Below are 14,055 nucleotides of genomic sequence, written 5' to 3' on the forward strand. Positions count from 1 at the left end.
TAAGTCTTTAACAAATTTCTGACATTTAGCTAACTCTTTTCTAGGGTCCGGGAATTCAGTCATAATGGAACGTAATTCTGATCTAGTCCAGGGACAATGCATTGTAACATTTCTTAAAGGAACTACACCATCCTTATCCGGTTTCCCATTGGGAACTGATATTGTGCGGACCCGGAACACACCCTCTGGTACACTAACTTCAGGGGACGCTACAGGATTTACAGGCCCTAGATTTAGAACACTTTCACTCCTAGTGATCACGCTACTCTCACCTATCTCAGCCATTTTCTCATACTTGCGCTGAGCCTCTAGTACATTAACAGCATGGGCAATGGCCGAAATCACAGTGGGTTCATCTTCATTTTCAGATACACTTGATTGAAACTGATTTAAAACAGGGTACAACTTAGTAATTTTTCTATTTTCAGTTTTAACAACGGCTGTACTTACCCCTCCCGCCACATAAGGTGGCGGGGGCGCGCTTGCGCTGAGTTCGCCACGCTTCTCAATGGTTACATCCGCCTCGCGCGCGCTTTTCGCCACGCCTATTTCCGGTTAGCATTCGCTGCTCTGCCACGTGTTACCTTCCATTTGCCACAATTTTAAACAATCATTATGTCTATTTCTCTTTTTCGTTGACTTGATCAACCATATTTTATCTTTTACAGTATTTAGTACCTCTGCATTAAAACTCCCTATTGTTGGGAAAGGCCTATCACAAGCTTTGGTCATCCCGACCCACGTGTCACAATACACAGTTGCATATGCACCATATTTCTTACACATGAGAAACCTCGCTGAACCAATAGGGCCTTCCTTAGGCAGTACACTGACCATCTCTAGCGTATGCTTAGCACCCATGTTGAACAATATACCTTCTACCCGGACCACAGACACACCGCAATGCTCTGTTCCTTCCGGCCAAATGTGAAATACAGACACACCGCAATGCTCTGTTCTTTCCACCTAATAATTTCAACTCTGTTGCTATACTCACCGCTAGAGATCTATAATGCTCGGTGAACGTATTTCCTTTAGCCGCGCTCACTCGCTTTTCTCGCCCCTGGCGAGGGTCCCTAATACAGAAATATCACTGTGGGCCCCAAGGGCTATCAGCTCCTCGATAGCCTGGCTCAACCACAAAAATCTGCTGAGTTTATTATCGCTGGGAGCGCAAAGTCGATACAATCAACCTGCCTTTCCAGTATAATTCCTCCTAGCTGCTTCACCAATTCGCACTAACGGTGCGACCGGATCGCACTGCCTACCAATACTAATTATTAGCAAACCTTGCGATCTATTGGTAGCGCTTTGCGAAAACCCAGTTTTCGCATTCGGTATACCTGCCCTGTATACCGTCCTTCAGTTGGGCAATCCACCTCGTCAGACAGCAACTGAGCACCTCAACAATAAAACAGTGTATCTACGTTACAACATCACACACTATACACCTTTTCTGCGCAGAAAATCAAAAGTTCCCAACAATAGTAATAATGTCTCAGAGGCTTTCACAAGTAATTATACTATGCATGTATAATAACTATCAAAACGATTGTTTAACCACGTGGCAAGTTTACCGGAAGTTCGCGTACGCACAGCAGGAAGTACACATACGCTAAACAATGCAATACAGTTAAAACGCACAATGACAGAAAAAAAGAAACAGTTTTCTCTTTTGTCCCTAGGTTCTAGTTAGCGTGCCCTAGATAATGCAAAACGGACATTCAGTTTCGCAACACAGAGTAAAATTCAGGTTTTGAACACCATGCGTTCTTACCCGTTTATGACGCGTCTCCACCCTTTGTTGAGGAACCGAAATCCATTGGTCTTGCGTATCATCGGCAACGAAACCTCCAAAGCTCACGAGCCCCCAAATTGTTAATGTGCGTATCGTCGCTAACCAATAACGATTGTCGAACCTCGATTTGTGTTTCCAAAGCACAAAGATTTATTCGCAATAAGTGGAAAAATATGCTCAAGCGAAGTAATAGTAAATACAGCCGTTACTTATCGCAGGCGCTCTGGATCCAGTGCAGTCATTCAATCCTGAAGTCTGGGGACAAGATGTCTGCACTCTGGATCACAAGCTGCTGCTTATATACACAATCAAATACAGTAATACAATGAAGATGGTATGGCTTGCATCTATTGGTCCGGGTCTCAGGAATGTCCAAGGGGTCGTCAATCATTGGCTGGTTCATCCTAAGGAATCCAAAGGAGGGGGTCATCTCTGCAGGGGGTATGCTCTGCTCTTCCCGCCAGGATTCCTTAGTCTTAAGTAGTTCATAATTCCCTATCATTCATAACTTGCGTATGCACTCTGCGATTCCCTCGCAGAGTGAACCAAACAGTAGGATATGTAACAAGGTTCATTATGATACCACTCATGATGTTATTCCTTTAACCCGTTCCGTGTATTTCACCAATATGCATGTAACTCTGATATAACATATAAATACTACTATATTTCGACATAACTGACTATGTGTTGCAACTACCATTAAGGTGTACTATTTATAAGTATGCGTGTTTGTGCGAATGTATGGTAAAAGACCAATTACTGTTGCTGCCACGTGTAGTGGATGCGTACGCCCTTTCACGCCGTAGCGTGCCCTTGTACGTCGATGCGTACCGTACGCCTCTTTTCAGACAAAGACAACCAAGTTTGCTAGACTTTAATTGAAATTACTTTATCCAATTTACTGACTTCGACACTGGCACCCTCATCTCCTTTAACCTGAGAAAATGGGGGTCAAAAGGAGTTAAAAGCACTATCACCGAAGTATATACTTTGCGCGAAACGAGGAACATCCATTGTGGGGTACAGTTAACTCCCCTTTTCATCACACAAGGGTACCATTTATCTTATTTGGATTAGAGGACTGGATTGAAGTCAACTCCCAGGATAAGATGGCACTGCTTGTCCAAAATACTATTTAGCGAATAACAGTTTGAGACAACTACTGAGACAAGTGTAACTAACTGAGATTTGAGTGAAGAGTACCAATAAGTATAAGATACTTCCCATTGGGATCAACTCTATTATGTATTAATATTGCAATACATCTTATTTTGATATCAACAGAGGCAAGAAAGGTTTGCAAAACTGTTTAGGAGTTCCAGTTAGGCAAGTCTCTTGTAGGTAAACTATATCAACTCTGTCTCTCTATCCTATAGCGGAAATTTAGGTCATATACATTAATGGATAATAGTTTTAATGCTGCTATGGAATTAAGTAGTTAGAGCTTCTACAGATACCTAAGGCTCAGTCTTAGGTCCTCTGCTCTTTTTTATCTTTACTATTTCTCTTTAACTAACTTATGAGCTATGTCGAAGTCGTATAATTGGATGAACGAAAGTATATTGGTTAATATTGTTTTATTAGTCGATTGCACTCAGTATGCCATGCTGCACATGCCATACGGCGATCACACGGTAAAATACGCACGTACACACTCGCATTACAACATTTAGTTATTTATATAATTCATATTCATATTGGTTCCGTTACACAGTAATTTATGAGCAGCTAGTATTTAGTTTATTATTACTTTATATATTATGATTATATGTACACTTCAGTGTTATTTAAGGTTCAGGTTATAGGAAATGTGTCATGTCTGATATCATATTAACCCCCTTTACATCAGCAGCTGTCCGGTGCATTCGGCGAAGAGATCGCACATTGCATACTCTAGTTATTGATGTTAGGGAATAAACCTTTAATATGATGCAGACTATAAAATGCTAATAGACTAGTTGTAACTGATTTCTGGGCCGGAGAATCATCTGGAATGTTGACCTCAGCCTTTGAGGGGGTTGTTTGAACTAGCCTATGACCTGTTTACCCTGGACCCACCCTAAGTCTGGACCTATGGAAGCAAGCCACGTCATCTGCATTGTTCTCTCTGTAACACTGAGTGTATATATAATCATAGCTGCGCAGTCTTCAGTCATTCTCTGACCACAGTATTCAAGGGTGAACTACTGTTCACTGGTGTCCATGTGAGTGCAGCGGTATGTATGTATCTTTTGGTATTGGCTGTACTGTACTGTATTATGCTATAATCATGTATTGAACTGTTAACTTTTTACATCTGCTAAAATAAATCACTTTGTGCATTGGAAACACAATACAATCGCTTGGGCAATGCTTATTTGAAAACAACAGAATTACTTTAATAGCTCATTGGGATTTTAGGATCATATCTATAATATCTTTCCTCTTCGGACTGCTTCGCCATCTGTGTTGACCCGCATTACCGAATGTCTTTCTGCCATTTCAAAGTGATGTCTTCTTGCTAAATCAAACTCAATCTTTCAAAAACAAAGCTAATAATATTCCCCCCAAGAGATGCTCCTTACTAAACATTGTTATTTCTGTTTACAACATGACAATAAACCCTACCCCTGAAACTCACTGCCTGTCTGTCATCCTTGACTGATACTACCAAAAAATCATGCACTCATTATTTACTGCATTAACTATTGTAATTCCTTCCATACTGGTCTTTTCCCAACCTTAAAAAACAAAACTGCAGCACCATAGATCTCTTCACTTGTTTCAAAATAATTCCCAACGGAACTGCTCCATTCTGTGCAAAATCAGTGTCTCATCCCAGCTCATTAACTGCTCCCTTTCCCAGTTAGAGGACTTTGTTCAGGCTGCACCCATTTTATGGAACTCTTTTCCGCATGCAGCAAGACATTCATCTAGCCTCCAAGTTTGTGAACTTTGTTCTTAGGCTCTCTACCTGATTACAAGCCTCTAATCAGTTCTCTCAAAACTTACACTTACTACCCTTCCACACTCAAAAAACACTCTGACCCACAAAGCAAACTTGCTGTGTGACTCGATTACAAAGCCCCATGATGCACTTCCCACCATTGGTTATCTATCTGGACCAATATGCAATATGTGACACTTAACCTCATGTATTAAACTCCTATTTTCCTATAGATAGCAAACTTGGGAGGGCGCTCTTCTGGTCCCAGAACCTCTCTCCCTGGGGTACTCAGCTATTACCCAGCCCTCTCAGGTGGAACCTTACAGACATGTTCGTGATTGTGTCACACTCACCTGGGGGTCAGAGAGTGGGTGCCACTGTCAGTCTGCCACTACTGCAATACTGCTGCCCACTACTGCCACTGCCTGAGAGAGTGAGTGTAACTGTGTACATCTGCTCTAGTTTCTCCAAAACAGCCAAGAGCTGAAACAAAACCTGTCACCAGTACACAGGACCACCATCCAGACCACTAAGGACAATTGGAAGTTATAAAACCTAAAATGCATCCAAACTAGAGTGCAATCCAATGTTCGCAGTCATAAGGAATGAAAAACACGCAAAGCATATATTAAACACCTTTATACATAACATCAGAAAAACTATCCATTAGTACATCGATTTCTGCATTCTCAATGAGCAATGTCCACAATTAAAATGAGATCGTCCCTGAAGAATCTAATTCTTTATTGGTGCAATACTGGCAAATTTCTAATACTTATAAAATGGAACCACAAATAATCATCTGAATAATCTGCATAAATAGACAATCGCCCATCTCATTAATATAAAATATTTAATTAGGATTAATAATGCTGCAAGAGACATGTATATGTCAATTTCATTCATGTTTTGCACGTCATACCGGATGTAAGAGCTGGATGCCCCCTGTGGGCTGTCCGTGGGGGCCAGTCACTAAATAAGACTTAATAAAACTAATAGTAGCAATATTAAAACTATTATTCCACTGAGTTAGTGTCCGTGTTCATTCTACGCATGCGCGGTATAGTCAATGATTGACAGCTCAGTACATACCTTACATTGCAGGTGACAGGTGCATATCGCGGTCTCCGCACACATGAATTCGCTGACCATCTTATCATTAATGCTATCAGCAGCCACGGGTGAGTGCAGCTGTCTGTGTCGTGTATGTGCAGTGTATGTAGGGTTACCTGTCACAGTGCATGGTGTAACTCGCGTGCATTAGACACGATTGAGCTGCAATAATTTCTACTGTATGTTGCATGTCTGTAGTATGTACTGTGCAGGCTGTATGTGAACTAATGACAGTACATCTATGGAACAGGTATCACTGTGTGACTGAATGTGACTAACTGTTCTGGTAAACTTAACTATATGTTATCCATTGTAGTAGGCTGTTTTACCAGTACTTAACCCGGATAGATCCAAGCAGAGTTTTTGGGGATGAGGCTTGATAATTTCACAAGTGTAAAGACAGCAGGAGACAATCATGGAGACAATTATGCAGACTGAAACTGGCAGATATATATTATCTTATATGCAAGTTCATCTAATAAAACTGTGTACATGGCTCAGCAGCCTGTTATACTGCTAAATGTGTTTACACCTCAGTCACTGTCACAGCAGATATTTTCCCTTCTTATAGTCACACAGGGCTTGGTGAAGCAGCAGTGTACTGAGTGGCCATAGTAGTGGCTGTGAGTTAAAGTGCCAGTGTTGTTGTACCTACTATTCCAGCCAGTAGTGGAAGAGCTATAGGAGCCTATTTATGAACCTCCGAAAAGTTTTAAATCCCCCCCAAAATGCAGTTTTCGTGTGATTGTCACATTTGGAAGTTTCAAGGCTTCATTTCTTATCATTGGGATAAGAAATTAAAATTAAAGTGCAATTAAGAGGCTTGGATGGTGGAGTGATAGAGGGGTCTATGTATTAAAAATATGTGAATATGTCAATCAATACGCATAGTTGCAAATCGCAGAGATGCATATTTAAGCACCGCTGGGAGCCCCGGCAAAGTCCCCCCTCCTCCACGAACAGGTTTAACTAGTTATTCCGGTGAATGGAGAAAGTGCTGTGCGCATGCGTATAGCATGGTAAGGGATCCTGCAGCCTGGGAGCACTGTCTCCAATGCACAGGATGCTTCTGTGTACATATAGTGGAGGCTTGTAAAGTACATGGAGTGGGGGTTGATATTAATGTCATCTGATCTTTGTGTGGCTTAGGCTAGTATGATGCCTGGCAGAGGACAAGGATTTTGCTGTACCCCTTTAGGGGGTGAAGGAGAAAGCAGTGTGATCTGATGGGCAACATAAAGCAGGAGAGAACATACTGGGCCTGAGTCATTAAGGAGAGCAAAGCATAAAAAAGGAGTAACATTTGCACCTGGGCAAAACCATGTTGCATTGGAGGGGGAGGTAAATTTAAAATCTTGGGACAGATTAATACTTGGGGTAGGACATGTCCTAGATCAACTTTAAATTTCAGTGTAGTAATAAAGCTATCAAGTGTTTGTGTGCTAGATGAAAAAACAGCCAGGATTTAACTTATGTGCAAAATAATAAACTAATTTGCACCCCTTAAATTGTAACATGGTTTGTCCCAGAGAACATTTACTCTTTTTTTGCCTTAATGACTCAGGCCCACTGAGTGTAAGTAATTGTCATGCATGAGTATGAATGCATGTATTGTTGTTAATGCAGTGTGTGTGTGCAGGGCCGGATTAAGGGAATGGAGGCCCCTGGGCTAAGGGGGCCTCCATGCCCCTGTGATGGCCCCCCCGTGATCCGAGCCGCCCCCCCCCCCCCCCCCGGGGGCCCCCTGGATGCCCGAGGCCTCTGTGCTGTAGCCCAGTTAGCCCTAGGGTTAATCCGGCCCTGTGTGTGTATGTGTGTGTGATGTCTGTGCCATGTTTGTATCACAGACAGGTAGCAATTACGGGACATGCTAAAAGGAATGACAGCTTCAGTCTGCTAAAAGGAATGCCAATAGACTTATATGATAGCAAATTTCTGCATTGACATGGAGTATAAACCAGCTGTCATTCCACAGTAATCGTCCCTAATTCCACATAATGAGACTTGTGTGGTGGGGTACAGGTGTGGGGGAGCGCATATGCAAAGGGATTAGTGTGTGGGATTAGGGAATTTGGGAGAAATAGGGGTGTTTACCATGACAGAAGAGCAATTGTTTTGACATTTTTGCATTGACATGGCGTATAAAACAGCTGTCATTCCATAGTAATTGTCTGTCATTCCATGTCATTCAACATGTAAAACATGACCAAGTACCTTAGCAATAAGTGTGTGAAAGATATATTTAAGAAGTATAAGATTTTTTTAAAATATAGATAAAATTACAATTTTCTATCATAGAAGTCTATTGGCATTCCTTTTAGCAGACTGAAGCTGTCATTCCTTTTAGTACGTCCCGCAGTTACTGACTAGAAAGAAATCTGCTCCTTTGCAGAGATGGTGTTGATGAGAGACTGTGAAGCAAATACCCCCTGTGCTGACCTTGTTACATTGTGTCATTACTTGCCTGGGTTTGACTTCTGATTGGCTCTTGCTCCCTCTTGTTTGCATCCAGCCATCTCACTTGCTACATTTCAGAACTGGTGATGCAGATTATTTAAAACGTCTCTGTCATTTAAGGAACGCAGTACAGATTTAGGTTGTAAGAAGCCAGGAGTTGTAATGATATTTATGTTTATTGCCGGTTGATTTGTTTCTCTGATGGAATACAGTGTTTTGTTTTTATTAAGCTGAGAGTGACATATTATATTCTTATTACCAGCAATGAATCCCACAGTGATATGTACCAGCACAAGTCCTGCTGTACTGGGAGGCAATGTGACCCTGACTTGTGAGTTCCCATATGAATTACAAGTTGTACAAGTGACCTGGCAAAAGAAAACCAACACCGTACCTCAAACCATGGTAACTTCTACTAAAGAGTATGGGCTACACATTGCTGAGCCGTTTAAAGACATTGTCTCTGTTCTGCGAACTGACACAACAAGATCATCCATCGCTATTTCTAAACTGGTGAAAGAAGATGAAGCCTGTTATAATTGTATCTTTGTCACATTTCCTGATGGTGCCTACACTGGAGAAGTTTGCCTGACAAATCTTGGTAAGTGGGGTTTATAGAGACCTGTTGCTAAGAACTTAGCACTGTCATCTATAAAATCCCTTAAAAAATTATTCTGCTTATAGTGAAGGGGCACAGGCTGATCCCCCCTCCCAGTGCCGTAACTAGACATTTTAGTGCCCTGGGCGAGACAGGGCACCGGCGCCCCCCATCTAAGTGGGAGTGACATTTGCTGAGTGGGTGTGGCCAACCTAATGTGGGGGTGTGGTTGGCACTTTATTGAAAAAATTCTGTTACACATATTTGCAAATGTATGAAAACCCAAATGCATGTATATATATTTATATCTATATAGATATATGGCACTGGGTTAAATACCAATGGCACCACATGTCAAACCCAGTGGTTAACTAGTATTTGCACTTGCGGTTTGTGGGTTCCTTAGAGGAACATGCATTTACCCCAGTCCATGCATTTACCCCAGAACGCACATGCGTTCCACTGCTTTTGATGCCGGGAATGAATTGTTGCTTGTAGGGGAGCTGGATTAGAGCCGTGGTTCGTCTGGGCACAGAGGCAGGTGTCGGGCAGCTGCGCGCCCTGGGCGACATCACCAACCGCACCTGCCTAGATACGGCTGTGCTCACCAGACCCCTTACTCCTTCTTTCCAGACCCCTCACTCCTTCTCTCCAGACCCCATTCTCCCATTCACTCCACACACCTTCCTCTCCAGCCCTCGCTCCTGTCCTCTCCAGCCCCCTCTTCTGACCATAAAACAAACAATTCCCTTGGCGACAAAACAAATACTGGTGGTGCATTAATAGGATATAATAAATCAAGCAACAGATAATGGTGAATGGTCATGTATTGAGCCCAATCATATTACAACATAATCAGTGCACCAATACAAAAAAAATTGTATAATACTCTACTTTATTATAGTTATACAGTATTTGTTTTGGCACCAAGGGAATTTTTTGTTTTTGTATTAACTTATGAGGGTTGGAGCTCACCATTTTCTCTACCTTCCCCTTCAGACAGCCTACCACTCTTGAACATAGGAAGCGCAGATACCCCACTTTTTGCATTTGTTCCCTCTTCTGACCAGCATTCCAATAGTTTACTTACAAAAATCACTAATGACCCACGGCGCTATGTAATATAAGAAATAGTCAAAGCCAACCCAATGTTCTCCAAAGCACAAATAAATGTAAAGCAAAATAAAAATAATATAAATTATGAATAGAGCCAATCCAAATCCCTCTATAACAATCCAATAATAGTGGTTTGGAGGGGTTAAGAACAAATTTACAGCAGACAAATTTGGAGTAAAAAATGCAATATATTTATAGTAGCTGAAAAATAGTCCATAGAGAAAAAATCAGAATGAAAGTCCAGTAAAAAGTATAAGTGGAAAAAACACTGTAAAATCGTAGAATGCATACACAGCGATAACGTGTACTATGAAGGCAAAATCGTATGAAGATTGCCTCACAGATAATGTCCCAAAGATATCCCAAAGAAGTGAAGGTGCCAAAGTCCATTGGATAGGGCAAGACTAACAGAGAAGACTCCCTCCTTCTAACGACGGTGCACTGCCAGCCTCAGTTAGTAAAAACTATATAAACTCCTCTATTACTTTCTCTGCTATGGAGCGCAGACCTGCGTGTCAAATGCCGAACTTCCGGTTCGGACGGCTGGAACGCACAGCAGCGTACTAGTTTACTTACCTGGGCTTCTGTTCTTGTCATCTTCCTTCTGTGCCGGCTCCTCCTCACCTGTGTTCCAGGACGCTGCAAGAGCAGGAAGCAGGCGCCCTACTCCTTGCGCCGCTGGCTGTCTTCAATTAGCAAAATGCCACCGCAGGACTAGATTGCTTTTCACTGATGGTATGGAAAGGGCGGGCGGGTGTTGCGCCCCCACTAGGCATTGCGCCCTGGGCGGTCGCACCGCCCGAACCGCCGTCGTTACTGCTCTGCCCCCTCCCATAGATATGGGAGACCCCCACCCTACATCATAGTAGGCCCAGTGCTGTGTTATACCCACAGATCACTCATGGGTTGATTAGACAGGATGCATTCATAAAGAAGACACAAAATCACATTGCTAACAGTGAGGAGACTCCAAGTCAGCTGATCTATGGACCCAAACCCATCCCCTTCCCAGAGTAATAAATAATCACTGTATACAAACATATTACCACATAGGGAGAAAGTTTCTCATCTTTGGCAATGATTTATGAAGCCGTCCAAAGCAAAGATTGTGCTCCTATGCCCCTGTGCCCCTCCCTGACTTGTGCACCCACATACCTGTACCCCTCCCTGACTTGTGTTCCCAGGCACCTGTGCCCCTCCTTGTCTTGTGGTCCTGCACACCTCTGCCTTTCCCTGACTTGTGCTCCCACGCACCTGTGCCCCTCCCTGTCTTGTGCTCCCATGCACCTGTGCCCCTCCCTGTCTTGTGCTCCCATGCACCCGTGCCCCTCCCTGTCTTGTGGTCCCATGCACCTGTGCCCCTCCCTGACTTGTGCTCCAACGGACCTCTGCCCCTCCCTGACTTGTGCACCCACACACCTGTGCCACTCCCTGACTTGTGCACCCACGCACTTGTTCCCCTCCCTGACTTGTGCACACACACACACTTTTTCAGAATATTACTATGCAGTACATACAGTACCAGACGCATACAGGACCATGGTGTATTGACAGGGCTAATAGATGCACAACAAACTTTCTTAAAGGTGCTGCAAAATCTCTATATAACGTCTTCTATCAACAAAAGAGGCCAATCCCCATACCTTTTCCCTAGTTTGTACTGACTTTGCAAAGGGTGGGAATTCAGGATTAGAGTCTTCCTCCTGGCACCACATAGCACCTGCAGATAAGCTCCTTCTAACAAAAACAAGCAGGCAATAACTCTTTAGGAGGAAGGTGTAGCCTTATGTACTGTAACAAAGGGAGGTTACACATTTTTGCTGCAGTGCACCTATTTTAAAGGTAAACAAATGGAAGACATATGTGTAACAAATTAATAGTTTAAAGTCTGGTTTACTTACATGGTTTGAAGGTGCCATTTCTCCACAGATGCAGGGCCTGTTTGCAGTTAGACAAATCAAACAGAAGCAGCTGAGACAACTCCCTTTTAAAGGAAGGTGGGAGTATCACCTGCCTATCAAGCTAGGGCTGTGGGTGCAGTGTCAGGTATGACCAATGCTAAAAAAGCTGGTTGGTGTCTAGTGAGCTGGTCTCTCTCTATTTGGTGTTTAGGGTCACAAGAAACTGTATGATATATTTATTTTGTCAAGTACTTTACCATCCTGACATTAAAACATACTAAAAAAGGCAAGAATTTGTTTGCGTGTGTTTCACCAGAAGTGTACGCTTGCTACAATATTCTCTTTTCCATTCCTGACTTAGGCGGAGGGGTGGATTAACCCCTTGGTATCTGCCATGGAGGAAAAGAAGAATAAGGAAATTACCTCAATAAATAAGAGATCACCTGCTCTAGCTTCTTCTTAAAAAGTGTAACTAATTCTTTAGTTCTTTCTCGGAATGTTTCTTTGCTGGAACAGTTCCTGTGTAATCGTAGGAATTATTCAAAAGGATTCACCTGTGTCAAGGACTTGAGATGTACATTAGAGACGTCTCCTTACCATAGAGATCAACCATTCATCAACAATGTAAATAAATAGAGCTAAGTATTCAAATCCTTATGGTTCAACTGAGTCAAAACTGTCCATACAGGTTTTTTTATGGTTCCCGTAAAAGGTTTTTATGTCCATATAATTCACAGTAGGGGGTGCATTATCCCACATGTATAGTTTTCTGCTGGATGGGGACAACTCAATGCAATTTTTTTCAGTATGCTAATTCACCTTACCTGGCACTGCTTGTGATAGTATCACTAAGGATCCTGCTTAGTAGATGGTTAGGCACACAATATATCATTTCATCTTAAATTCTACAGTGGTCTAAAATGCTTCTGTTCCCTCTATGTAGTACCAAGCAATGAAGTGACATGTTTGGGCAAAGGAAAGCACCTCAATATCATCATGACCCCCACAGAGATAATACCACGCCAGTCTGCCCAGGGTATTAAGAGCAACACAGAAGAGCCCTCCGTTCAGAAGGGCATATATATTGATGGATCTATACACCCAGCCTGCACTTTTCATTTACAGGGAACAAGAAGGAAAAACAGGAGTCTTCAGGGTGAGTAACAATGGATAATATTTCCTAATTGCTGCTATAATTGCCAACTTTATGATTAGTCGCAGGTATTTACTAAAGTGTGAAGTGAAGCACCATAATCTCAAACATTATGTCCAGTGCTGCAACTAGAGAAGCCATGTGGAGTCCAAGATCTAATGTTCTTATGACTGTCTACTTAAAACAAAACCAAATCCTATATACTGAATGTGGCCAGTGTATAGTGAAAATATATACCTTATATAAGTTAGGTAATAACATATAAATAAGGTGCGTGTATAGATATATAAATATATAGTCTAAATAAAAAAAAAATATTGTTTCAGCAATGTAAATATATCCCTTTTACTGATCTCTTTCCAGGAAACCACAAGAAGTCATCAGAAGGATGGGATGATGTTATTATCACACAGTGCAGCGCATCAGGAAGGCAGAGAACTGTAATTACCTGGGACAATGAGGAGAATGTCATTAGTAGAGAAGACAAAGAGAACACAACTGGTAACATTACCACGGTCACAAGTACAATCCACCTCTCAGTGTCTTCATTATCCACCAACTTCAGTATCACCTGTAACATAACACATGAAGGTAACATTTACTTTTCTACAGCCCAGGTTAGATCTTGGCGTGAAATTGCTCAGAGCTTTTTGCCTCTGATTGGTTGGAGTATCAGGAAACCGCCCTGATTGGCTGTTGGTGCATTGAAATATGGGGGGTATTTCAAGATAAGGAGATGTGAAAAAAAACAAATCACAAGAGATTCCAAACCTATCCAATGTATATGTGGTTTTAGGCACATTATACTAAAGTGTAATCTGAGGTTAATGTTTTGAATGTCCCAAATTTTGTTTTGTTTACATTTTTGAAGCCACAATGCCAACCCAACTGCGTTATATAAAGATGTACATATAAAACGTTCCAGTATATGGGACAAAGTTCGTACATTACATTTATGGCAGCGAGCGCACCACATTATATGTGTCAGGT

The 14,055-nt window shown here is 42.1% G+C and overlaps 1 protein-coding gene across 1 annotated transcript; it reads left to right on the forward strand.

Annotated features, from left to right (window-relative positions):
• Positions 1 to 5,835: 5,835 nt before the first annotated feature.
• On the forward strand, positions 5,836 to 13,962 carry LOC142140528 (nectin 1b-like). The gene is made up of 4 exons (XM_075198246.1): positions 5,836 to 5,908; positions 8,560 to 8,898; positions 12,856 to 13,068; positions 13,429 to 13,962. Exons 1-4 carry the CDS (start codon positions 5,863 to 5,865, stop codon positions 13,752 to 13,754), a joined length of 924 nt encoding a protein of 307 aa, XP_075054347.1. The 5' UTR covers positions 5,836 to 5,862; the 3' UTR covers positions 13,755 to 13,962.
• The last annotated feature ends 93 nt before the right edge of the window (positions 13,963 to 14,055 follow it).

Source organism: Mixophyes fleayi, chromosome 2 (assembly GCF_038048845.1).
Source record: "Mixophyes fleayi isolate aMixFle1 chromosome 2, aMixFle1.hap1, whole genome shotgun sequence".
NCBI classification, from domain to species: Eukaryota; Metazoa; Chordata; class Amphibia; order Anura; family Limnodynastidae; genus Mixophyes; species Mixophyes fleayi.

What these genes read in the sequence shown, in the direction of transcription:
- LOC142140528 (XM_075198246.1), top strand. Translation starts at nt 5,863, where the DNA reads ATGAATTCGCTGACCATCTTATCATTAATGCTATCAGCAGCCACGG. An exon ending in AGTTTGCCTGACAAATCTTG is followed by an intron (nt 8,899 to 12,855) that starts GTAAGTGGGGTT and finishes CCCTCTATGTAG; the next exon opens with TACCAAGCAATGAAGTGACA. An exon ending in GAAAAACAGGAGTCTTCAGG is followed by an intron (nt 13,069 to 13,428) that starts GTGAGTAACAAT and finishes ATCTCTTTCCAG; the next exon opens with GAAACCACAAGAAGTCATCA.